General features: G+C 40.3%; 1 protein-coding gene across 3 annotated transcripts in view; it reads left to right on the plus strand.

Moving 5' to 3' along the window:
- The window catches only part of TNIP3 (TNFAIP3 interacting protein 3), a 57,075-nt gene that overhangs the window by 4,053 nt on the left and 25,303 nt on the right, over positions 1 to 27,719 (plus strand). Inside the window, exons 1-3 of one of the 3 annotated variants that reach the window (XM_053976276.1) lie at positions 4,344 to 4,587; positions 20,285 to 20,370; positions 26,782 to 26,914. In XM_053976276.1, the coding sequence (XP_053832251.1) occupies positions 20,306 to 20,370; positions 26,782 to 26,914 (198 nt within the window). In that variant the 5' untranslated portion in view covers positions 4,344 to 4,587; positions 20,285 to 20,305. Of the gene's footprint in view, positions 1 to 4,343; positions 4,588 to 13,471; positions 13,539 to 20,284; positions 20,371 to 26,781; positions 26,915 to 27,719 lie in introns of those variants that run through there. The other 2 variants (XM_053976275.1, XM_053976274.1) reach the window with 2 other exon arrangements.

Here is a 27,719-nt window from a genome sequence, read left to right on the forward strand (position 1 = left end):
TTTGCCTTGCTCCTTTTTTTTTGTATCTCATTGGTTTGTTTTACCTTTTTACTCTTTTTTTTCCCTCTTTTGCTTTCCCTGAAGCAACTCCTTGTGACCTTATCTCATTTATACAGATTAGAATAATCAGGTAGTGAATTTTGAGAACAAAGTGAAGCAGCTCTGTGGTTTGGAATTTTTATTCCATAAAGTCTAATTATCAGATAACAAACTGTATTTCCAGTCCTTATTTCAGGCACCCTTGGAAAGACCTTGCCTACTCTACTGGTAACATTAGGCTTGCATGTGTATATTTTGTTTCTGAATTAACTTTATATATTGACATTTTATTTATCAGGCTGCTTATTGACATATTTCCATTTTAATATTTCTTTCTTTGACTTTACAAATTTCTAATTCCTAGGAAGTGGAGCTTCTCAATAACGTGCCAGCTGCACTGGGAGAGTTGTTTTTTGTTTTTTTTTTTTTTTTTTTTCCTTTAAATAAGAAGTATAGATGTCAGTCTTTATTGTACAGATGACAGCTAAACGATGGCTTGTAAAAAGGTCCAATAACTTTATTTTGGTAGTCTGACAACTCTGTGCAGTGTCTTTTGTGTGTGTGTGTGACAACAGAAATATAACACTCTTCTGCTTCTTGCCTCTAACACATGGTTTCCATAGAAACATCTGCTAAACACCCAATTTAGCTATTGGTGAGTTCAGTCCATAACTGAAGAATCTTAAAAACCAGGCAGCCTGAGAATAAACAGCTAGAAAATATTTAGTGTCTCCATGGATAAAGTATAAAATATATCCTACTAAATATCAGTATTAAATATCATATTAAAGTTTCATCCTCAGGCAGACTTGAATTTTGGAGGAGCAGATATGTGGCAAAAGCACATCTGGAAGCTCTCTGTGGCTCCAGCTGCTGGGTGGGGTGGTTGTGGCCTCACTCGGGCTGTAGATGGCACCGTCGCTGCACATGAAAAGCCGAGCTCTTTCAGTCCCTCCCTAGGGAATTGTTTGGAAGCATGTATTTCATGGCAGGACTTGGTAAGGGTTTGATAGAGTTCTTCTTTCCCTAGGATTAGGGAGAAACATGGAGAGAGGTGTTGAATTTTTTTTCCTTTGAGAAATAGTGCTTTGAAAAGTAGTTGGAGCTCATGAATGAACAAGGACCAATTATATAAACACAGTCAAAATTGGTTTTATTGTATCTCAGATGTTTAAATTTTCATCTAGAAGTCATCCCTTTTGCTTTGCAAACTTGTTTGCCAAAACAAATAAATACCACTCTTAGATCTCTCTTGTTTTTGAAGCTGAGCATTTGAAATACAAATTAGTGAATGGATCTACAAAAAAAAATTATTGAGATCAAGGCTCTCTGAAATCCTTCAGACAAATCATTTCCAGATTCCCCTGAATGTACTAAAAAGCATGTAGCTGTAGGTATCCCCCTTCCCAAATCTGGGGATATAGTGGAGGGAAGCCAAACGGGAAATGGAAAGGGGAGAGAAAAAACTGTTATTTATTAGCAGTCAGGAGAAATCTCAGTTCCTAAACGGTGAACTTAAAAATATAAAGGGTCTCAAAAAGTGATTTGGTTTTGTTACAGTCTTCACAGATACTAGTTTAAACATTTTATGCACACTAAAAAAAGCCCTCTAAATTCTCAAAGGGAGTGGAAGAACTTTGCTGTTAAAGTTTAAAAAAAGCAAAAAATACCCTTGTGCAGGGAAACAAATTTAGCAGCCTGTCAAGATCAGCTGTAAAATACAAGTCTTGCCATAGTGATTTAAGGCTCTACAAATACTAGGACAAATGAAGATATTATTATTTGCACTTCTTAAGAATGTAAATGGAAGATAGGACTCCTGGCTATCCAAGGTAACACAAGCCATGTAAGAAAGTGTAAAGTCTTTTCATAATTTGTTCATGGAATGATAATATTTTTTCAGTGAGATATTGATGTGTGTTCATAAAGTCTGAAGTAGAATAAACCCACTTTACTGATGAGGAGGGAGGAGCAGAGAAGGACATAACCACAAAAGTGATTTGTTTGCAAAGTACAGGCAAAGGAACTTTCTGAATTTGCAGTAATCAGCTCTTTTGAATGGAAATATTTGATAACCTTGTGAAAAGCAAGGCAAATACTGGCTTGCTTTTTTTTTTTTTTTTTTTTTTTGGAACACATTCATGTTAGTTTTCTTGGCATGTGGTATTTTCCTCTCCCATGTAAATTTAGAGTAGCCATGTTATTCCTTCCTGGTTTTTTAAATCTATTTTGGAGATCCCAAGTGCTCCTGGAACTTTGTTCCTAGAAGATGTGCTGCAGCTGTGTGTCTGCCAGGCAATAGGCAAGGTAAGTCCTTACACCTGGTGTACTTGGGGAGCAGGTGAGTGCTGGGTCAGCTGTGCCTCTGTTCACCTGTGAGTAATTATGTCATCTTCTAAGGCTCCAAATCCTACTGGTTTTTAGAGACTATGAAAAATTAAATACTGGATTGTAATTTCTGCCTGAGAGCTGTGTCGGAGATGGTTTTCAAATGTTGAGCAACCCTTCTCTCAAGTGAGATCTGGGTGTTTTCTTCAAGAAAGGGAAATACAGGGGGGATATTCTTTTTCAATCCAGCACAGAAGTTTTGAATTCATGCTGTGTTCATGCAGTGTTCAATAGAAAGGTAATGATAACTGTAAATGAGGAGCAAACATGTAATTATATCTGATAGCAGATTTCGGCAAGACATCTGTGTAGTTTTCAGGGTTAGGTGTGAAAGATGGGCATGGAACTGTAAATGATCAAAACAAAATGAGACAAACCATCTTTTCTAACATTAGCATGGAACTGAGGCAGAGCTGACGATTGATTTTATTTCTTTTTCTGTATTAGGGTGAATTTTAGTAGTTCATTAAACTTGATGCCTGAAGTTATTTGCATTTCCCATTGATCTGTGTGTACTCGGTTCATTTACTGTTCAAATCATTGCCTTGCTGCTTACAGCTGAAAGGCCCCGCTGGACCAGGACGCTCCTGCTCAGGCATTCTGATCTTTCTCTTACCGTTCCAAAGATGTCTAACATGTTTCCAAGGAAGGGGGAGCAAGGATAGGGAAGGGCGTTCGAGGAGTATTTTGGGTGATGAATCTCTAGTGACACCTTGTGGGATGTTTCACAGAATCGCCTACAACTTTTTTTGGGGAAGGAATAAACTGCAAGGTTTGTTGTGCAAAAAGCTGCCCAAATAGTAGGATACACTTAAACCTCTGAACTCACCTATAATTAACTATAAAAATAAACTATACAGATAAACTTTCTCATGTTGAAGTTGTCCTTCCTTAGTCCATTGAGGTGTTAAACCATTGTGGATAATATTATCTAGAAATAAAATTTAACTTTTAGAAATAAACATATTCAGATTCGCTTTCTAGTGAAACAGTAAGATATGGGAGTGTTGCAATTCAGCTGCAGCTGGCATGATTTGGATGTACTCAGTACACAGCTTGTTGCCCTACCTGGTAAAGGTTTGATGTTCTGAGGAAAAACTGGCCAGGAGAAATATCCTGAACAATTAAAAAAATTCTCATCAAAAATGAGTATTTAGAGAATTTTAATCGATATTTCATTATCCAGTAATTCATTCTTAGAACCTTCTGGTGATTTTCACTTACTGGGAAGATGTTTTTTCCTATTGGCAAGATACTGGATAACTGTTTTGGCTAGATGTGTTGAAAGATTTGTTTCCTGTTGCTCGCTCTCATTTTGTGGAAATGACCAAGTCTGGGGGTAACCAAAATCTACTGTAGTGAACGTAAAATAATGGATCTCTTTTATGTTCTTAAAGTTCTATGCTGGTTGCAGATTCACCCATCTGGCATTTAAAAATGCCTTGTGTTGGTCAGAAGATGAATCCCAGCTAACCCTGGGGGAACAGAGAAGGGTTTTTTTAAGACAGACCAGTTTTTAAGAAAAATTTGAACCAAATTGAAATAATTTGAACCAAATAAAAATTTGAATTTTTATTGCTGGGCCTATGGGTGTGGAGATTATAGCGGGGGAGATGGGAGATGTAGCAAGATAAATTGCTACATGAAGAGAATTTGGGAAAGAGGACTGAAAAGAGATTTGAAAAAGATTTACTGTTTCTTACTTGCAGAAGAATATTTCTTCTGCCTGTGCATAAGTATAATGAATGGAAATTTAGCTTGATCTTTACTGACTGAGAAGGAGGAATTGGAGATGTCTAGAAAATGTTGTGGTTGTCTTCCAGCACACCCCAGCTGAACTGATTTTTTTTTTTTTTGTCTAAACACTCAGTCGTTCCTTCCCTTGCATGCTTGGTGCCTCTGTCTTTCTACCCTTCCCTTAGCCACTGCAGGCTTCTGTGGAGTTGTGTGATTAGTCATTTTATTGATGCCCTTGATTCCATTGAGAGTGTTCTTTGTTTCCATGACTTTTCCCTAGATGGAAGCACTGGGCCAGCTGAGCCTGAGAAAGGTAAAAAGGGGTCTCTAACAACTGAATCTATGACTCAGTCCAGAGGACCTCTTCTATTCAAAGACCTTCCACAAAACTCTGCTGTGCAAGAATAACAGCTTTACAAAGGGGTGAGTTTGATCTCTAATTTATATAGTAATTAATAATACACAAACAAGTTAGGGGAGCTTTTGGCCAGGTCTTCTTCTGCAGCTCTTGTGGAGAAATGGAGCTGTTTTATTCCCCTTATATTGCTTTCCTTTTAGTTCATGTATGTTGATACTGCCTGCTTCTTGCTTTCCATGCCTGGCATTTGAATGTGAGATATTTGAATTGTTGCTCAGTTTTGTGGTGGTTTTTTTGCATGCAGATAGCATAGGTAGAGGGCAGAGGCAGAAGACAGATTGGCCTGCTGGTGTTGCCTCCAGTTTCCATCACTCTGTAGTGAAGAATTAGAACTTTTGTAGCCAAACTTAGTACAAAGCTGATACCTAAAGCAGCTCTTGTTGGGGGGCTGAGTGCAGGAGGGCCATGAAGCTGGGCAGTTTTCATTCTCTCCTGGACTGAAGCAGACAGAAGTTGTGACTTGGTGAGGTAGCACTGTGGTCCAGTGGCAGAACAACCCTGGGTTCAGGCTCTGCCTGCTGATCTTTCTCCAAAAACGTGATGCCACTGCAAACTTCCTGGTGTGCCAGTGCTCTGAAAGCCTCACCCATTGGGCAAACACCCAGTTACTAAAAATCCTGATTGCTGGGATCTGTATTCAAGGCAGGAGGCAGCCCCTTCCTATGAACAGCCTACATAGGAAACAGCCCACATAGTTTGCAACTACTCTCCTGCCTTCACTGTGCAGGGGAGTTTATCTTTACTAGAAACAGTAACTTGAAAGTGACCTTCATACTTACTGAAAGCAGCAGAGTGCGTGGCTGTGAGTCATGGAAGGAGCCCAGGTATTGAGGAATGATCGCGTTTCCCTCTACTGCCTGGTTCAGCAGTTAAACCAAGCCTAGTTCTCTGTCAGGTATCATATTGAAGATTATATGTTTGATGGCTCTGTCCCTGCCAGAATCCAGAATGAATCAAAAGCTCCAAAACCACTGCTGGTTGCTGAAAGCAGTACTGTGTTGGCTCAGCTGGGTTTCGGAGTGAAGCCTCACGCTCTGGTTTGTGTCTTGTTTCAGTTTTAGAATAACAAATCCAGTTTGGATTGTGAGTCTCCAGCTGAAATAAAAGCCTTTTTTTTCTGTAGTTGTATTGCCTCCCTGAGGAATCCTTGGCCTCCTTCTTTACTGTGATCTTTGATGATTTTTGCCTCCTGTGATGTTCATTGGTGCTTTAGTTCAGTAGGAAATCCCCCTTTTTTAAAAAAATGCCTTGTGATGAGTCACTGCTGCTGTTTGCTTCAAACTGAAGGGGATTCCAACTATGAAATTGTATTATTGCTAAAATAGAACCCTGTTCCATTGCGTAGGTTGCAGTTGAAAGCAGAGAAAGGTCTGGGCGAGTTGTAGGGTGAGCAAGCAGTGTTGCTGCTAATTTGTTTACTAGGGACCTAATGGCAATTCCAGTAACAAGTAAGCAGCTTAGAAGTCTAATAGAGCAAAACCCACCTCTAGCTGAAAAGCAGTTCTGTGTCTCTGTGCCGAGCCATGGGGGCTTGTAGCCACTCGAAGCTCGGATAGCTGGTACATCTGAGGGTCCACCAGAAGAACGGGAGGGACACTCGGGCTGCTGAAATCCTGCTCGTTTATTGAAGGGTCGCAGAAGGGGCAGACAGGGAGACCACGAAGCAGAAGGGAGGCAGGTTCCGAGAGCCCCGAGGGGCGGGGTGAGGATTCTTTTAACTGCGTAAGGGTAGGAGGGTTTAGCATACGAGGGTACAATCGGGAAAAGGCTAAAGGGAGGGGAAATATAACATTAACCAGTGGGGAAAAGGGAAAGGAGTGTTCTTGGTGGAAGAACCAAAGGGAAAACGTGGAACAGAGAAGATTCTAGGCTAAGGGGCAGACTTGAACAATAACTGACAGGACAGGGGGAGGGTACAATTCTCTTACAAAAGGGGGTGGAGAACTCATACAACTGCTGCTTCCCATGGCAACCCTAGACTGCCTTCCCCAAACCCTCCTCCTACATCTCTGAAGCTGAGCTTAAAGAAGCAAAAAACAACCCCCAAACCATATTAGTTTGTCTGTTTCTAGCAAAGGATATTAAAATCCATTCAGCAAGAAGCATAGTTTGGTTTGGGCTTTTTTGTGTGTCTGTGTATGTTCATTAGGGATTCAAAACTGAATCGCTTTAAGAATGGTTCTTTTAGACATGGAAGATTGCTTTCAATTTTCTTCCTTCACTGTAAATCTGGCTATCCTCATATCTATATTACTGTTGGTTTAGCCCTGCTGCTTTAAGCTGCAGTGTTCTGAAACCATAGTCTATCACTTTCTTTCATCTGAAATAACTGCTGCAGAACTCTGTCATGCTGGAGTTTTGACCAATTTCCAAATCCCTGTGTGTGCATACAGGAGATGGAGATTGTAATTTGAGGTAGGCTTTGGTCCTATCAGGAATGCAGGTAATCCATGTCTATCCTGTGAATGCTGACTTTGCACCCTCTTTCAGCTCTGGATTTCCTTCCTTATTTTCAGAATTCACCTGAGAACTTCTGCAGGCTACAGCAAAACAATCCCCCTAATTACAAAAGACACCATTTAAAGATATTTTGTATCAATGTGTTCAATATTAAGGTATAGAAGGCTGTGATTATTAAGCATTGAAAAGCACCATGAGGCTGCTGATAGTGCCACGGTAAGACTCGAGTTTAAAGAGAGTCTCACTACTGGTTTTACAGCATATTGCTGGAAAGGAAATAAGTTAATAAAAGCCACAAAGATGTAGAATTTCCCATAGCCTTTGGCTAATGCTGTAAGAAAGACAGCAATTAAAAAAAACACTCTGAGCTGAAGTTGGGGGTTTTCCTTAGGAAGAATGCTTGGAAAAGGCCTTGCTCTGAACCAGACTGGGAGACAGTCAGTTCCTAACTTCCTGACAGGAGTGCCTGTGCTGAATGGGAGGACACAGCTTCATCCCTCAACCCCCAAAATGCTTTTGGGTTTGCATCTCTCCAAAAGTACTTAATACTGAAGACTCAGAATCCTGTAGCAATGCCCTGTAATGCCTGATTTGCTTGCCTGCAATCCTCTCAGGTAACAGGACCAAAGGCTGAATATGCTTTTTTAGGAGTTTAGGTTGAACTAACCTTGAATGCTTGCAAACATTTAGAAAACTTACAAGTAGTAATCTGTCAGACTCATGGGCACTCTGCTGTGGTTTAAGGCTTCCTTCAAAATAGGATGCACAGAGAACTGCAGAAGCTTAGAGTAAGGTCATGAGTAATAGGTGGATAAATATCCCTACATTACAAAACAATCCTCAGTGTTTAAAGTTTTTCCTAGGTTATAATTGCTGGGGAAGTACATAAGGAAAGTAGAACTTTGTTTGCTACAACATTTCAGTGTTCCAAGAACTTGTTTTTTTCTTTTTTTTTTCCTTCTTAAAGGAAAATAGAAAAGAAAAAAAACACCTTATCTCCACTCCAGCAAATGGCTTTTCCTTACATCATTTATAAAAATTAATCATTTTAACAACTTTTTTCTTTGCTGTTCAAAGAAGTTTTACATTTTTCTTGATTATTCCCCAATGCCTATACATTGCCTCTATGTTTTATGAGTAAAATCTAAATAACGCAAGGGTACAGTTTCCATAAAATTAAGGTCATATGAGGTGGAAGTAGCAGCCTAAGATCAGGAGTTCCTTCATTTTTATAGTCCTTTTGTTTGGTAACAGGCAACAACTCTAGGGCAGTTTGCTTGTAGGATATATGGGAGTGTTTGCCTTTATAGATTTGTGTGTGTGTGTCTACAGGCTTATGTGATGGAGAGCTGCCTTAGGAATATTTGGATCTGGCTTCTAACAACCAGAGAGCTCTCTCTTGTGTGGTTATTAGCTTTACCACACACTTGGAGAACAATATTGCAGAGTTGTAAGCAGGTATTACTCTTGGTTTCACAAAAAGGGAAAATTAGATTCATATGCTTCATGGGGAAGGTGGGGTGGACAGCTTCTGCTTCAATGCTATGGTGAATGCTTGTACTTATGAAAGGTCATCATATCCTCCAGAGGAGCTGGGAAAGAGTACAATTCTCATCTGAAATGTAGATGTCACATCTCCCCACCTTCCTCTCCTCCAAGGTACCTTTCTTCCTGTCCACCAACAGCCAGGATACCAAAAAAGGTGATTTCTGCTGTATCCCCACAGTATTTCTCTGAGATAGCCTCACTTCTCTTTGCCCTTGGTCAGCTGCAAACCCAGGTGGAGGCATCTTCCTCTATTCAGCCACCTGTACTGAGGGCAAATGCCATCTCTCACTGGGTACATCAGAGTTATTTCCTTTCTTCCTTTTCTTACTTTGCTTCCTTTGCTTCCTTTTTCCTTTCACTTTTAAGCCAGATTCATGTTGTTGTCTATCACGTTATTCCATTCTCAGGCCTTTCTGTGGAGGTATCCACTGTTCTGGGTGAACATAATAGCTCATTGCACTCCTTGCTGCTGAGATAAAAATCAGAGACCAGAAAAACTTCGTTTTGTAGTAGATGAAGTTGTTGAGAAAATTGAGTCCTCTGAGATCTGTGTCTGATTTTATTTTTGCAGCTCAGCCAAGAAATAGCAAAAGGCAGGGAAGTGTCTGCAACTTGCAGGTTTTGGCAGTCCCTGAATCTGGGTGAAAATGCTTTGCTTCCTGCAAAAATACCATGTCTCCATGTAGTAAAGGACACTTTTCTGTCAAACCACTAAACGTTGCTTTAAGATTTCATTGACGTAGAGAGTAGTAAATTTAGTATAGCTCCAGGGCTGACTTTTCTCTCTTGGTAATTGGCAAGCAGGTGAAAGTGTGTATGGATAGGGAAGAAATCTCTCAGAAGCTGATGCAGAAAGAGAAAATGCTTTTTTGGAGGATTTAGACACTGCTTAAAATTAGGTTTAATTACAAATTGAACCAGAATTTAAACACTGCAGTACTTCAGTAAAAATTGTAGTGGTAGAGACCAGTGGGTGGGAAACCAGCTCAAGGTGGCCTTATTGCCAAGAAAAAAAAGTTTTGTAGTCAAAACTTCCTGATGCTAAGCTGCATGCTTAAAGTTTGTGGGGTTCACAAATGTCATGGAAGGGATGTTCCCACCAACACAAAAAAAGGATGTTCCCATGATCCCACAAACTTTGTTCCTGCTGGAAACTGCTGCTGGCCTGATGCAAAGCCTGTTTTCATACTTGATGTTATATCAACTTCATGAGCATCTTCAGGAAAATCCAGTGAAGTAGCATAATATATTTGAGTAAAAGTAAAGAATTCATAGAATCACCATGTAAGACCTCATAAAGGAGCTGTGGCATTTCCAATTTTTCCATAAGGAAGAGAGATTTTGCTGTGGGTGGTCTTCTGTTCACAGCTAAGCAGTAAAGCCACACAGTGAGCAGGAACAAAATGGGTGGGAAGTGCCTTAACTTTTAATACATCTCAGGCAAAAGCTGTTTTAGTCCAAACTAAAATCAAAGCAGTTCACTAAAATTTAGGGTAGAGCTGGGTAGCAGCATCTCCCTCCCTCAGAAAGCCACTTCTGTGAGCACAAAAATATATTTTAATACTGTATGAAGAGTGGGTAAGAGAGAACCTCACCTTTAAGTGTTTAGTTCACTTCAAAAACCTGACAGCTGGGACTGGCTGTCTCACTGCTACTTCTTGATCTGACGTGAACCTGTTCAAGACATAGGTAACTAAAAAAGAGCAGCCAGCCTATTTGTGAATGAAGCAGAGGGGAGAATTTTAGCTTGAGAAAGCCTGGAGTGCATGGGAGCAGTTCTCATTCATGCACCAGAGAGAGAGGAGGACATCTGCAGACAGCCAGTGAGTAAGTAAGGCTTATGTGGAGGACAGCAGGCTGCCTTGTTTCAGCAGAACAGTCTCCTAATGCCCTAAGTGTGGTATCAAAGTGTCAGCTTCATGCTAAATCTGAGAACATTTCTGGGCAGCAAATCTGTCTTAAGTTGCCTCTCCAGAATACTGGAGTCCCAAAGTGTTTTTAGCACTATTGAAATTGCTTCCCCCCCCCCCCCCCCCAAGTCTTCTTTCTTCTTTGTAGTGGTCTTTTCTCTCCTGAATAATATTTACATGTCAATTAAGCCCTTTACAAATCACCAAGGATCTGGTACTTTAAGCTGTTGTCTTTACATTATATTAAATTTTCTCTAACTAATTTCCTTATTTTTCCCCTATGGGAAGCCCCTAAACAAGCAGTTCTTCGGTGGACAATAAAATAATTTGAATGGCAGCCATCCAGCTTGGCCTTTTTCTAGATAAGTGGTTTGGATATGCCTAAGAAACAATGAAATTTTTATTAGTTTTGTGTGGTGTAGCCAAAGGGGTTTTCTTCTTCTGAATGGGGGCAGTGGGAAAGTCAGGTAAAAAGGTGATTTCTGCTGTACTCCCACAGTTTTCCACTGGAGGCTAAAAGACAGGATTCCCCCTTCAAATTTTCCATTGACTGCTTTTCTCTGCCTCCACTAAACACTTTGTTGTGCCTGCCTTGCTGTGCTGAAAATGTCAACACTTTCATATCACCAATGTTTACAGGAGGTAATAAAGAAAACCCTCTAATTGTTTGAGTCAGAGGGCTGTGAAGCTGCTGTTAACAAGAAAGGAAGGGCCCACATCTTCATCTCCTCTTCTCTGGAAGCAGGAAGGATGCTGTGCCCTGTTAACCTCTACTGCACAGATGGAGCATCACATCCCTGCCTGAGCCTGCTTTGGGCATGGCTGGTGCTTGGAGTAGCCCGGCAGAACAGGAAATGTCCAGGCTCAGAAGGACTCCAGTTAAAATATTTCTGGTTTGTATTTTATTTGGGGAATGCTTCTCAGAACCAATTCTCATCTTTAGTAACTTCTCTTAGCTCCTGGGGTGGCATAAGAAGGCACCTGACCTTAAAGCCTTTACAGTCCTGGCATTGCCTTGTCCTGCATGAGGAGGAAAGTGGCTCTTCCTGGTGTCCCTGGCAGAAACCACAGTGGTTCTGTTGAACAGGTGATGGATAAAAAATCCAGGAGGTACACTCATGCAAAGTTTTAATTTAGCCCCATCATTGTTGAGCTGACAGATGATGACAAAATGACAACCATGCCCTGAACTATTTCCAGTCCCATTGCAATTAAGAATGTTGCTCAGTCCAAAGGTGAAAACTGTGTTTGAAAGCAGTGAAAGCCAAAAACATAGAAGGCTAAATTCACTGTATTCTGTGTGAATGCATTGCTGAATAATATTTAATGCTATTCCCTTATTCAGTCATGCAGTGGGAAAAGCATTTTTCTTCAGAGGATTACCTCTTGGCTTTGATTTCTCTTGCTGCTTGGATTTGAGTATGTATCATTCACCTCCCAGCACTTTGCCACTAAGCCTTTGCTGGGTTTCAAACATCCCCTGTCGAGGCTGTTCAGCTTTTTATAAATACTTATGTAAAATTAAACAAGAGGTCAGTGTAAGAACTAGTGACTGATGTGGAGCTGAGTGTATAGAATGCTATTCTGAGAAGGGGAAGATGTTGATGCTGTTGCATTTTTTTAATTGATTTTAAGCAGGCAGCCAGTAAATCTGAGCTCTTGTTGGTAAATGTGTGAACCATCAAACTGAAGTCATTAGTATTTTGTCTGAGAAAGTGACAGTAAATGCTTCATATGGAGTGGAACACTATTGCAAAAGACTGGAGAAATCACCCTGCATCTCCAGCAGTTAAAACATTGATCCAGGAGGTACAAACACAGTTAAATTCCCTTCAGGGAAAAGTAGGGGAAAGAATTGGACCTTAGTTTCCCACATCCTGATCCTAACCCCAGCCTGTTGTTTCCTCTGTTATAATTGCAAATGCCTCCAGAATGGTTTTGTTTGAACAAACCTGCAGTGAACTGAACATGAATTTGCAAATGACTGCTGTGTGTATGTGAGGAGCTCAGTAAGTGCTTTGACTGAAAAAGATCCAGCCTGCTCTCCTGAGCAGCTGAGATGTTTCTGCTAGGAGGATGGGAATGCTCTCAGGGCAGTTAGATCATGAGTGTTACAACAGGAATCTCCTAAAAATCTCAGCAGGATTTTTAGTCCTCAGTGCAGAACTGCACAGGTTTTCTTGTCATCAAAACTGAAACTGATACGCCAATCAGACTTAGAGATGAGTGTTTTTATGAGCTTACCTATTGTGAATCTTTCACTTCTAGGTGACAGCATGATAATTTTTATCATCTGTGAAACTTGATTAATCAACTCCTGTGTGCAGTGGGCTATAGCCTGGAATGAATAGTAGATTCTTGAAAATGCTGCATCACTTCTTGTCTGGCGAAGGGGAGACATTTCTGCAGCCTTCGCCTCTACAAGTGCTCTTCCTCAGAATGAAAATCAGATATGATAGGGTGGTGTTTCTGGTCAGGGGCAGAGCTGAATGTCACTGCTGATGAGGAGACTGTATCTGGTCAAACTGAGCACTGATTCTGTAAGAGAAACCTTTAGAATAAATTCTAATTAAAAATACATTCCTAGAAACGGCTCCCTGACCTATTTGCCCCTTACAGTAAATTATTCTGCTTCTAGATTGATATTTGTGTTCTATTCGAGTTGATGCAGCTTTTCCACCATGCTCGACCACCACCTTTCCCACAGAGCAGTTCTTGCTGGTGCGTGGGCGAAGCGTTGTGTGCTAATCTGAAGAATGAGAGGGAATCCTCTGTGGTCTCTTGCAGGCTGTGCTTTCAAGTAGGTCTGTGTGGGCTGTGCTTGAGAGAGATGAATGTGCACTCAATGGTAGAATGACTTTAGGAAAGGGGTTTCCCTTAAGCCTGGGGTGTAGGTTAAACCTTGAGATATATATACACAGGTACACTTTGGAGGTACACTCCAAACCACTTAGTTCTCATTTGATTCAGAGAGCCTTTATTTGAGACTGGGATGTCCTAACCTGGCAGTACAGAGACGGACGCCTTCCCTAAATATGGTGAGTAACATCTGCATTCATTGGAAATTTGTACTGGTTGGTCTCTTCCTAGCCTCAGAGTGAAATCATGTGCCTCTTTTCCCTTCCTATCTACCAAAAAGACCTCAAATCCAAAACCTGATATTTTATTTTTTTCCTAAGTGGCTTTGTAATTTCTTCCTACTGTTTATATAGAATGACTATAGGAATGTTCTTTTATTTACTTTTCCTGAATAAAGTTGGACAATGAAGAGTACAGCAATAGTAAAAGATATATTGCCATACATATTACTGACTATATGAAACAGTTATTTTGGGGTAAATTTAGTGGTACAAAGATTCAGTGAAACTATATTGGATTTGACCAAGTTTCCTCTTTTTTGGATAAGGTTTCTGCTGAGAAGTTTCATCTGTTCTGTGGAGTTTGGGATGTTCCCTGAGGTACTGAATTTCCCTGGAGCAGGCACAGGATTTCCTTAGGCAGTTCTATCATTAGGACATCTACTGCAAATTATTTTCTATAATCCACAGAGCATTTGAGAATGGGTTAGGTGATATTTTGCTTGCCTTGTGGATGTAAATTGGCATTAAAGCTGCACCTCAGAAGTTTTGATGCATCCTAACCTTGAGTAAGGAATACTTGGAGCTGCAGTATTACAACTTCCATTTTCCAGGGCCTGTGTTGTTTGCTGCCAGAGGGCACATTCCTGTTTGTGCTGTGGCAGCTATAGGAGCTCTAGACTGTTCTACCTCCCTCCCAAAATGAAACAAAAGTTCTTGTCTTCCCTTGGCTCAATTCTGGATCCTCAGGACATCGTGATATGCTGCTGGCACAGTCCAAATTTCTGGCAGCAGCAGTACCACATACCCAGAAGTGTAGGAGTGCTGGAATGTGTGGAATGTAACATATGCTTCTGAGTTGTTTAGGACTGGTGTTCCTGCCAGCCAAAAAATGCCAGTGATTTTTTGCAACTGGCTTGTTGGATTGTTCCTACCTTTCTGTGGGCTCTGCTTTCTCCTTTGTTGGTCTGGATTTTTTGTTTGTTTGTTTGTTTGTTTGTTTGTGGGGGATTTTTTTGTTTTGGTTTTTTTTTTTTTTTCCTTTTTCTTTTTTTCTGTCCTGGGATTTTGAAGCTTGTTTGGAGGGCATGAATCTTACATAGAACAGTGCTGCATTCCTTTTCTAAATCAACTCGTTTTGTCTTCTTGCTGTTAAACTTCCCTTCTTTTTGGTGCATTGCTTTTTGTCGCTAGGGTTGCCAGTGCCTTTTTTTACGGACATGTGGCTCCTGTACTTGGAGCAATCTCCTTTCTGTTACTTTTTCATATCCTACCTCCTTATACTGCACAGGTTTGATTCCAAAGTCATGGAATTGATACCTCCTAACTTTTATCTCTTGGTTTGGATTGTACGAGAAAGTTTTGTCCTTTCCTGTCAGGACATCAGTTTCACTGCAGTGATATCTCTATTAAAAATTGTTCAGCGAAAGCCCCACGTTTTGGGTGCTATCAGTGAATATCATAGTTATCAATCTTGCTTTTATCCTGCAGCATTTTTCCTTTTCACTTCTGTATTTTATCTTTCTGAAAGCTTCCTCTCTGTGCTTTAGTAGTGAATAATAATAATAAAAAAATAATAAAAAGCCTTTTTTTTAACTGCATTGTTTACAGTTGACATTTAACAAATAAGTACTTCCTTCCCATCTTGCCCACCTCCAAATAATTTATTGAGCAAATTACAATTGGACAGAGATAATGAGAAAATAGCAATGCTAAGGGCTTTATTTTATCAAAATATTATATAGTTTTTAAAAAAAATAATTTGTATTCTATTAACAATTTGCTTCCACAGAAATTGTGTACAGTAAGTGTGCTCAAAGTATCATGGATTTGTACCCAGACCTCTATGCACTACTTGGCTTTAGCTGAACTGAACATTTGCCATGAAGACAAGATTTCTTCTAAATGTATTAAAAATGAGGAGTCTCATTTTTAACAGGAGAAATACTGAGGGTGTTTTGAGGTAGGCTGTGTGTCTTTGATGGCTTGGTGAGATGATATTTGCAACTTCCTCTGGTCACTTCTTTTGAATGTTGGAAGTGTGGTCATGATATTTTTGGCACTGAGTTTGTGTTTTGTGGCCATTCAAATGAGTCTGTGTGCTTTAAACTCACTTATGCAGATGCCTGTGTGGAGTGGCTGACATGGTGAGCCAAATGTAAATATGTAAAATGTATGTCACCCGAGACTGAGCACGACTGTGGTGGCTTTTTGGTGGCATTTGTGCAACTGATTTCAACTTGAAGAAGGCATTTATGCTCATTGGGGAATCATTTTCTGACTTTCAGATCTTCTTGAGATCTTCAGTTCAAAGATGCTTAGAAATTTGCTGATTGGCAAAGGGAGAAGCATGCCTGCAAATTCGTTTTGTCTAAGTTCCAATTCAAGAAACCAGTGTTGTATTGATTTTGTATAAGGTCCTGTTGTGTAAAGCAGTGTTTTGCTTTAAAGCCACTGACACAAATTTGTGTATGTCAAGAGCAGCATTTTCACAAACATAGTATGGGGGAGCATAAACCCACGCTGCTTATCAAGTTGTGGATATCACAGCTCCATGGGAGGACATTTGGGAATTAAGTTCTTTGCAGGGATTGCTGCTCAAAATCTACTGTTACCTTAATCAAGGAGAATTGTACTTAATATTGAGATCAGCTTAAGGTATTCAGCATTAAATCTTCCTGCATCACACAGGGCAGCTACCAGTTTCATTTTGTCCAAATTAAATTAGGCAAGACAGAGCTGAGGAAACTACCTACTCTTTATTTTTGACTAAAATCAAGATTTGTAATGAAAATTTTGGTTAGAAGCTGTCTTATATTGAAGTCTCAGCACTTTATCACGAAATAACAGGGGGAGGAGACAATTGGCAGATCTTGCTGTGTTTGTGGCTTTTTCTAGGCAGCATTTGTGTGCATTTTCAGCAAAGGGCAGACAGACATGCAGGGTAATGGCTGGTTCAGGTGCTACTCTGAGAAACAAACCTGGGAATATCTAGGTAGGGGGAGTTGGCAGAAATGTTGGCAGAAATTTGATTTCTTCATGCCAAAAAAGTCTAGAAGGCTTTATTCCTGTTTTAGATTATTTTCAATGAGTGTTGTTTAGGCTCTCTTTCATCAAATGCTCTTTTATTTCTCTGGTTGTTCTTCCATTTTGAAGAAATGTTTACTGTAATAATGCATTTCTCCCTCCCACTCCTCCTACATGACAGCCACACACAAATAATGTGTAACCTGCTGGCTTGTTTATCAACAGCACTGGTGATGGTGTTTGTTCCACTTAGTTTTGGAGCTGTTTTGCAATACGGGTAATGCTTAAATGAGGTAAGTTTACTCAGCATGGCTGTGATAGGCCCTGCAGCTTTCACAACAGAAAAATGTGTATTACTGGAAAGGTTACGTATGAGTGGGTTTATTCCTTGTGTGAATTTTGTTAGCATGTACTTTAACTTATTTGGCATATTGTTTCTTTTCAGTTCTCTCTACTGGGATAATGTCTGGCAATGGTGGTGATCTGTAAAATGGAACCACTGAGTTGATCTAGACAGGAAAACCAAACCAAACATCTCCTTTCCCCTTTTTTTCACTTTTAGTCTGGCTCATCTCTGGCATTCATTTTATATTGCATTCCTGCAAAATATTGCTTTGGTACAAATTAAATAAAAGTGAATTACTGAGCAAGTTTGGGTAAAATGAGCAAAGGTTTGGAAACATCAGATGCTCTTAAGCTAGAATTAGACTTGGGGAAAGAAAAAGAGAATGGGACAAGAGCAGTGCAGGATTTAACATTTACAGTAAGGATGTTTGTGAAAAGCACTTTGGAAAATATTTTGAAACACCACTGTGAGAAGTGCCTCTCTGGTTGTAATCAATTTTACAGTTAAGATTTCATTAGAATTAGTGAGTCTCATTGTTTTTCTTGAACAATGTAATTTTTTTCATCCCCAAATATGTTTTTTCTATGTGGGAAACTTGTTTGTAATGCAAATTAATACTCCAGCCAAAAAAGTGCCTTTTTGACCTATTCTGGGTGTATCTCCAAAATACTTAGGGCTTGGAGCCGTGATAAATTTGGTGGGTGAGCACCAAGGAAATTCAGCACACTTTTTAACAAACATTTCCAATTATTGCAAAACCCCATAAATCTGTGAGCAGGACTGATTCTGCTTTACTTCAGGGTGTTCCTATTCTTAAAAGCCTTGACAGAAAGCAGAAAATTTATGTCATTCTGGGCAATCCTTTACATGACCATTACAACCCTCTTTTTTACAGAGCCTTAATTCTTTGAAGTAGCTGAATTTTATCCATCTAGGCTTCAGTCTGCCAGATCTAATAAAAACCTACAGCATTACACTGCATATTATGGTTGTAAAAACTTCTGGTTGTCCTAATAACAAACAGTTGCATGGGGCACAGCGGCTGGGTTGCATCTCTTTCGTTCAGTTTCTCAAGCAGAGATTTGGACTTTAGCTGCAAAATCTGCATATGACTAAGAGTCAGGAGACCTGCACAACATCCCCCACCCCAGCAGTGTGAGCAGCAGGGCTTCTGGAGAAATGCATGTTTATGCTGCCTGGGTGTGCAGCTGGGCCACACAGGGATGTGGGACGTGTCAGCTTTTAGTAGCTTTTTCTGTGTTTCCCTGGCTCAGTGGAGCAGGGACACAGAAAACCCAGAGTGTCCTCACTGCAGCCCCAGAGAGCTCCCCAGCAGGATCCCCAAATCTGGCTCACACTGCAGAACCAGGAAATAACACAGAAACTAAATAAATATATTTTTGTTCATTCACCACTACTTTTTTCCTGTCCAGTTTTTCAGCGTGCTGCTTGCTTCTTACATGACTCTTACCAACATAGGTGACATATTTTCAGTAACTTTTAACCTGCATCTTTTTAATGTGGGCTGCAATACTGTGCTCAGCTTGGCAAATACATCTGAAACTGGTAAAAGGTTAAAGCTCAGTGGGACAAATTAGAGCTGGAGTAGCAGTCTGAATTCTGTGGTGCTCTGGGTCAGTTTTAGTTTTTTTTCATTCTGCTTCCTTTTGTCATTTTGGTAGGGTTTGTTTTTGGTTTTTTTTTTTTTTTTTTTTTTTTTTTTGTTTTTTTTTTGTTTTTTTTGTTTTTTTTTTGGGTTGTTGTTGTTGTTTCAGTGGCAGTAGAGTGTTCATTCCAGGTCAATATTTTTCAAATTTTATATTTAGTCAGACACATACAGGCCAAGTTCAGGCACTCCAAAATAAGGCTTAGTCCTCACTAGTCCCCAGTGTCTGCTGCTCCCGTTGAAATCAATCAAATGCATCTTTCCATACTTCAATGTGATTGTGTTATGATTAAACAGACACTCATAAAACTCAGACAAACTGGAATCAGGTTTCACATGAATCTCAAATGACCTTTTTTTCTTAATAGGATCCTTGTAATTAGTGATTACCAGATGCATTTAGAATGTGTGAAATGCCTGCAGGAATTGGAATTAAGAAGGGTGGGGGATGCCAAACACCTCAGATCTTCTGCTGACAACCTTTCATTTTAAATTTCTGCCCTGCACATAGATGAAGCAGCATGGTTTCTGTAAAATGTTCAGCTGTGGTTTTACATTAAGTTGATGTTACCAATAGAGTGACTTGTAATTGAAAACTGATTTGCCTATAAATAGCAGGTTTAACTCTGGATGGCTCCCCTCTTCATTTCAGTGGTCACCTTGCTGTCCTTAAGATAGATCTTATAAAACATGTCAATTTTCAGTTCTAGCAACTACCATAATGATATTGTTTGATCAAAAGAGAAGAATAAGGCTTCTGGGCTCCTTTTCTGATGAACTAGAGGTGTCTGAGGAAACATACCCAGGGCTGTCACCAGCCTGCAGCACAGGAGCAGAATGATTCCTCTGGATGAGGTTGATGATGTTGGCTCACTCTTTGTACAATGTCTTCTTCCACTTGAGATGGAGAGGTGGTGCTTGCTTTTTTCGTGTTTGGAGTTCTAATTCAAAATCTCCAGTTTCAAGGGATTATCTTAATATGGACTGCTTACTGTTACCCTGTAGCAGCCCTTTTCTCTGGGAGCTTGGTTTGGGATTTTTTGTCTCCATTCTCTTTGGAAATGTGGTGCTGGAGAGTAACTTGCCTGACCAGAGGGAAGCTTGTTAGGAGCTTGTAGAGTGCTTGAACAACACACTCATGCTCAATAACTTACATGTGGCTCATTTTCTCTCCAAGTGATTTAGATCAGTCATTACTCAAATTCTCTTAATTTTGGAGCAGTAGTTTTACTGGGCACTTCATGAAGCATAGGAATTTTTTGGACAATGTAAGGACACACTTGAATTCTAGAGTATGAAAAATAATTGATTATTTTAGGATGGTTAATAAAAGCCCTTTTTGCAACCCTTCTAATGTTCCTGCAACAGCTCGCAGCTTTGTTCCTTGGGTAGATTTTTGTCACGGCAGCCAGAAATTGTTGTTGCTCCTGCCCTTGCAGAACTGTCCCTGACACAGTGGTGGACTTAACAGAGGATAGTGCTGGGAAGGAGGAAGTAGATTCCTGGCTTGCTTGTCAACCATTTGTAGTTTATGAGGAATAAAATAGAAATACAAGACACTGTTATCTGTTCTCACTGTAATTAGTTACTTAACTTTTTCCTCTTAGATTGTTGATGTTTTTACTTCCCTTTAAAAACTCCTTTTTTTTCCTTCCCTGTTCCTGTTAGATTCACTGTGAGGAGTTCAAAATGAAGAAGAAAGATAGAGAGGATTGCATGGAGCTGTGCCCCCATCAGTGTGTTGAGATGGAAAGGTACTGTGTTAATGTTACATGGTAAAACTCCTTTGTTAAAAATTTTTTGGGCACCTGCAGTTTCACAAGTAGTATTAGTTCTACTGATAACACTGAGAGTATTAAGTATGATGCAGTGAGTGTCTTCTGCCTTTCAGCTGGGACTGCCTGGCAGCCACCACAGGCAAGGAGCTGACCTGACTTCAAGAGCTGGTTATGCCCTCTCAGCTACTGTATGTTACATTTCCTGGCTGCATTTCCAAATGCTTTTCATCTGCCTGTCCTGGTCGTGCTGTTAGTAGATCACTACAAATACCTCAGCTCTGTGTGGTAGACACGGACTCGAATCATGGGCTTGTTTTCCTCCAAAGGCTCAGCCCAGCTGTGAGCCCAGCTCAGCAGGGCATTGGTGAAGCATCCCCATCCTGCCCCAGGCTGAAGTAGGAAGCAGAATGGGCTGCTTGTAGTGATGCCTGATTTGAAAAGAGAGTACTGGTGTCAAGTACCAGTTAAAAATGTCAGCTTTGTGCAATTGCACTGCATCAGAGTCACAGCTTTCCAGAGGAACGAGCACATGTAGGATGTGAACAGACTTGTGGGGCTCCAGCTGAAGCTGCAGGGCAAGCAGCCAGTCCAGAAGGGGCTGTGGAAGGGACATCATTCCAAAAAGGCACATACTGAGGCCAGCAAAGGGTCCTGAAAGGGGCACAAGCTTTTCTAGGCATTGATCTCCACAGAAGAAGAGTGAGCACTTGAAAAACATCTAGATTTGCCTCCCTTTGTCCTTTTAGCTTTCAGTTCTTTCAACATGTTTCTGCCACCTCCCCACAGCATTCTGCATGTGTGCCTTTCAGTAGGGGAGTTCATCTGCTCAGACAGCACGTGCTGCGTGGTGGCTCTGCTTGGCCAAGCTTTCCAGCTGATTGATTTTCATGGCAAAAAATCAATTCCCTTTCCACTGGTGATCCACACACAGCTATGTGAGGCCTTGGGGATGAGTCTGGGCAACAGTGCCCCACTTGCTGCCTCTCCAGGGAGACAGTTGTCTGCAACTCACTCATGGCTCATTTGAAGCCTGAGAAAGTTGGTGGAAATAATTTAATTGGCTTTCCTGAGGTTTGAAGGCAGCCCAAATGCTGTCCATCATGAGGACAGTCAATATCTTGGTAGTATAATTAAGTGGAAGGTACAAGTGAAAGGGGGATGATGCTCTTTCCCTGACATACAGGCTGTATAGAGTATATGAGTGAGGCAGCAGCATGGAAACTTCCCAAGGGACAGGAATATCCAGGCATAGAGGGAATAAGTAACATAAGTTAATAACATCATAAGTATAATAACATACATAAGTAACATCATTTAATGCAAACCAACAGCCATGGTCTTCTTGCATGTTGCAAATTTCCTGAGGGGAGTAGTCAAACACTGAGAGACACTGAGTGCCTGTATATCAGTAGCTTTCCTTCTCCTCACTGAGCTGGGATGGATTATAGGTGCTGCTTCACTTAATCACTGGGCCCCCCATTTTGGGCTTCTTTTTTTTTTTTTTTTTTTTTTTTTTTTTTTTTTTTTTTTTTTGGCTTGTTTTCAGAAGAAACCAGATGTTTCCATTAAGAACATGCCCCCTTTTGTTGTCATTTGTGTAATTCTTAAAATTAAGCAAAAGTATTAAGGAATAATTGTTTCTGCTCACATTAACAGCACACAGCTTCTCCAGATGTGGCATTTGACAGCCCAACAGCTGCTGCCTATTAAATGTGCGTTAAAAGGCCCATTCCTTTGTCATAATGGGAACAGAAGTGTAGGGACATTTATGGGGTGAGAGGCAGATGTTGTGGCTACATCAGATTTGAGGGAAAGTTTTAAGTGGTTTCTCTGCTATGGTCACAGTGCATGTTTTAACCCCTATCATACACCTTATGGAGCTCTCTTCTTGGCACTGGGGTGAGATTATTCCTAATCCCACACTGACTTGCAGGACATCTCACTCTGAAGACAGAGCAGTTCTGTCAGGTAAATCTCAGCTGATGCTTGGTTGGCTTTCCAGCTATGCTCTTGAAATACTGGATAAATTTTGGGGGGTGAAACTAAGGTTAAAATATTCAGCTAAAAACAATTTGAAATAATGTGTTGCCTTCCCCCCACCCCAACCTTTCTTTTTAAATATCTACTCATAATCATCAAAGGCAGGTGTTCTTTTTGTGTTTGTCCCAGCACAGTATGTTTTATGCCCAATAAACTATTTTTTATAGTGGTACATATGAGGTGGAACATGGAACAAGTGGAGCTCAATTTCAAAAGTTATGGCTCAAATTCCCAAGCCTAAACTTTGAGTGGAGTGTTGAGTACTGGAATAGCACCACTGGTCCTTAGGGAGCTGCACCACTTTTTAACTATTCTCTATCAGCTTAGAGTCTGCTAAACTTCTAAGAGCTTACGGGGCTGCACAATTTTCTTTCAGTAACAAAAGTCTTTCTGTTTTCTTGGCAAAATTTTCTTCTTCCTATTGCTTATTGGACTGGAAATTCTTTGCTGTTTTTTAGTGTTAATTGGAAAAGATTTGAATATAAAAATTCCAATATATTTGCATGAAAAAATTGAAGAATTCTACAAAACTGAATTAAAAGAGAGCAAAAGTTCTGCAAAATTACATGGAACATATGAGAATAGGCTTGTTCTACAGATAAATGGTCACTTTTAAGAATTATATCCCTATTTTTATTCCTATTTTAAGTCTATTTCTAGAGCAAGTTAGATTAAATATTCCATAAGTCAATCTGATTCTCCCTCTTACTCTACAGACCTTTTTCTGACATGAATTCTATTATCATAAATAAGGGAAATATTAGCTGAAACAATTTGTCTTGAAATTTGCCACATTTTTAATTTATCTGACTAGTTCTTTCTCTATAGTTCAAATGCAGAAATTTCTTTTTTTTCCTTTAATTTATTTCCTAGGCTTGGCCAAGCAAGAATCCTGTATCCCAAATGCCCACCCAAGGGGATGAAGCACATCTTTTACCATTAAGCTCTGGAATTCATTTCCCATCAAAATATGACTCCATGGTGTTGGTGTCTGGCTGTAAATCCTGGCTTAAAACCTTTTTTCACAATTGTTTATGGTGTGTATTTGTGCTTTCACCACCACAAGAGAATGACCCCAGCACACCAGCCTTGAAATTAATATTTAAAATATAATTATATGGCTTTGGTATTAGTATTGTGCAATAAATGCCTCGGGACATCTTGTAGGTTTGTCCATTGTTGCCACATAACTGCTATGAGTAAGGAATAATGCCAGTTTCCAGTAAAAACAGGGAAAGCCAAGAGATGCAAAACTGGGACTCTTATGGAGCTTCTACCTTCTTATTTGAGGAAATTCTGTTTTTCAGCCTTCATTCTATGCTGCTCGAACCCAAAGCACGGAGTTGATCATGTTCTGTTTCTCTGCTTAAAAATGGAGTTGCTGTAAAAAGTATGCAACCATTTATAAACAATCAATCATTATTACTTTGAGCATTATACTATTACAAATAATATCAAAAATTAAAAATAGGCCAGTGGAGCTTAAAAACTGAAGTGGTGCAAAGGTGCTATATGTAGTTTTTCTATCGTTATATACTTTACAAAGTATACTTTAGAAAGCTTTAGCACATAGAAGGGATATACTTGGTCTTGTATGAACACAGAAAAATGCTTTTAATATTTTCTGAAAAATTTTAATGGTGCAGAGGTGTACCTGTGAACTCCAGGAAACCAAAAACAGTTTTGAAAACTCTTCTGTGCAGGATCTGAATGCTGTGTGCCCTCTAGAGCTCTCTGGGAGAAGCTCTGGTAGTCAGCTTGTCTTGGTCTGGGGTAGCTCCTCATCACGAGTCCCTTGATGTATTCAAGTACTCAGAGCATCTGTGTGCTCTGAAAGTACAGATTGTAAATCAGATCTACACAGCAGATCTGATTAATATTCTAGCCACTGTAAATGTGTCCTTCTGATTATCAGAGTGGTTGATAATAAAATGCTGATAAACACACTAATAGTTTCTCAGTCTAAAAATGAAGTAACTTTGACTTTCATTATAGTCTTCAAACACAGAGCAGAAATTGGTTTGTAGAGGTCTGAGCCTTTTGTAGTTCTCTTTCTTTTACCCAGGCACATCTGGGTCCTGCTCTTGCCCAGGTAAGTGCAGAAAGAATAATTTAGGGAGTGACAAGGGTTAGGAACAGCCAGAGGTGAATATAATTTACAGCTACCTCAAACTGTGGTGAGCAGAGCAGAGGAATGAACACTTCCTGGCTGAAAAAAAATATATTAAAAGCCAACCCCCCATGCTTTTGGGGTATTTCTCAGCTTGGTTCATGCTCTGACCTCAGGAGGTTGTGGTCACACATCTCCACTTGCGGTGGCTGAACCAGCAGCAGAGCTGAGTGCAGCCTGCCTAAGTATTTGCTGCTGCACTCCTGCCAGATTGCTGCTCATCTTTTACTGCCCCAGGGCTGCACCCGGGCATTGTTACTTTATTCTGAGTATTTTTTTTTCTCAGGCTTCGCTGCTTCATTTGGCTTAAAAGAGCTTAAAAGCACTGGCTACTCTGCCCGAGCTGCGGAGTAGATTGTGTTGGCAGGTAAATTGCAGCAGCGAGCGGCTGCTTCCGTGCTGTGGCTTTTCAGTTCTTCTGAGCAGCCTCAGAAGCTGCGAGGGCTCTGCTGCACAAAGCTGTCTCAGGAACTGGAGTCCAAATGGGCTGAAAGTGCTGTTTTCCAGGGAAGTGCACTTGAGGGTGCAGAGTGCCTGCTCTGGCTACTACCTGAGGTGTGGAAACCTCAGCACAGAATTGCTTAGAAAAAGTACCCCTTGCCCTGGCTTATCTAGGATTTTGCAACATTTAGCCAGACAGAGAAGGCTGGATTTCTTTCGCAAGGTTCATTGCTTTCCTCCTGCAGTTTTCTCCTTGAGCTGCCACGTGGTGTCCATGCTGCTGCTGGAGCTCGCCTGCCACCCACACACAGCTGAGCCTTTAGAACCTGTCACCAGCCCTCAGAGCAGCTGCAGCCTCCTGTACTACTGTGGAGTTCATGAAAATGTGCCTTGGGAAGGTCTTGCTTTTAATCCTCAGGGCCATGAAAGTACAGCTTATCTAACTACCAACAGCAAGTAAAAAAAAAAAAAAAACCTCTAGAATTTTACTACCCCTTATTTGCTACTCTTGGTATTTTATTTCCTCTCAGAAATTATTTTGTATCCATGCTTAGTGAAAATACATTTCTGCTACAGTCTCTGTGTTTTAAATATGGAGCATTAAATGAATCATTCTATGCTATCAGCATGAAATTCACCATACTTATTTACCCTTACAATTAAGATCGATGGGTTTGTGTATCAGGTAATTTTGTCAATTTCACTTCAAGAGTTTCCTTAGAACCTGCGGTTCAATCCCTGAGGATTGCCTGTCTAAACTTCAGGAAGTATAATCGACAAACTCCTACAGCTTTCAGTTTTTCTGGTGGTTCAAATAAAGAATTCTGTATTTTCTGTCGAAATCAAGAAGTAATCTTGCTGTAACAGGTTGGTGATTTTTTTAAGCCTTGCAGTTTGCTTTCTGGTCACTCATTAATTATATTTAGAATTGGTTTAAGTTGATTAGGCAATGAAGTCTAAGCTTGCAAAAGAGATTAATCTTTCTTGATAACTTGGGTTCATCTAGGAGATTTAGGGGCTCATGTTAATTATTTCAGTTAATTATCTGGAAGTCACATTCCACCATTACAGTGTGTCAAGTGAATTAGCCCTAGTTGCAAGTTTGTTCTGTGAATTTGGAACAAGCCCTTATGTGCACCCAAGTCCTGTATATCCTTAGGAGAGAGATTGAAAGAAAAGAATTTTCCCACCAAAAAAATATAATTTTAAGTGTTCTCAACAGATCAATTTTTTTACAAGATACAAATGTTTTTAAAAGGAACCTTTAAGGGAAAAAAAATTTGAAAATGCATGTCAGGTGTCTGCTATTAAGTGTTAGAGAAAACAAAATGTGCCTTCAAAAGACTTTTTGAACTGAGCACCTAGTTTTGCAGTTCTAAACATATTCAACTATTCTGATTGGATTTTTGCTGAAGCTGAATTTAAAACTCTTGAAACTGTGAGTGGGTGAGGTTGAGGGCATATGGCAGTCTTCATATAATTCCCAAAAGGATCGATTTGGATTTTGTAGGTGAAAAGTGGTAAAATTCATAAAGGCTTCTTCTGTAAGTATTTTAAGTGAATTTCTGCCACAAAGCACTTGGAGATTGTGTGTCACTGCCCTGGTGCTCTCTGCTTGTGCTACCAGGAAGGAAGGGAGCCAGAGCCTGGTGCAGGACCAGATTTGCGTTCTCACATTCAGAAGAAAGCCTCAAGTTCTGGTGTAAAGTTTAATATTGCTTTTTCTTCTTAAGCAGGTGTGAAAGTAAAGAGCTGGATGTTGAAATAAGGAACCTGATAGGGAAGAGCAACACTTTGGAGTCGTGTGAAGACCCCAAACCTCTTGCCCAAGAGAGGCTGAGCCCCCAGAGAACTTTGTGTTCCCTTAAGGTAATCACAGTGTGCTTTTGCAATGTTTATCTGCCAGGAAAGAATGTTCAGGGGATGTTCTCTGTGGGACTTGACTATACATGAAATTTTAGGATTTCTCAAATGATGCAATGAACTTGCTACACATTTTTTTCCCTGATATAGCTACTTTCTGGTATGAGGAAGAGTGGCTGAGAAGGTACATTTTATAGCACTTTAAAAGGTCAGCTAAACCCACTGATTATTATCCTAAGTGTGAAACCCTGTAGCCAGATGTACCTTTTGGATAACACAGATCCTTGGAACTGTGTAACCACCAAAACACAGTGATTTTTGATGCATTTGGAAGTTCTGATTTAACTGGGAATGAGCAGAGGTGTGGGACACAAAGACCTGTGGAAGTGTTGGAAAGGCTTTCAGATGAATAGGAAGAAAGGAGAAGGAAAATCATGATGATTCAAACTCAAACTTCTGTGGTATTGCAAACAGAAAATCATAAGCCACCTGCAAAGGCGATTGTCTTTGCCTGCAGTGAAGCAGTGGTTAACAAGCCTGACAGAAACTTGTTCTGGGTTTCCCTCTCAGTTTCACTCTTCTCCTCTGAAATAGCGAGAATAGAAGGAATTTCCCCGTTTCCCACAAACTAGGAACAGAAGGAGGGAGGGGTGCAGAGGAGAAGAGTGATTAAACCATGAATGATCCACTTGCAAGGGATGACACTCTTACCTGTGTGACTCCAGCACGGGATGGGGAAAGGAAAACTCTCAAGGCTGCACGCCAAGGCACGATGCAGGAAATTGGTGAGGAGGTAAAAGGGAGATGACTC

Source organism: Vidua macroura, chromosome 4, assembly GCF_024509145.1.
Source record: "Vidua macroura isolate BioBank_ID:100142 chromosome 4, ASM2450914v1, whole genome shotgun sequence".
Taxonomy (NCBI): Eukaryota; Metazoa; Chordata; class Aves; order Passeriformes; family Viduidae; genus Vidua; species Vidua macroura.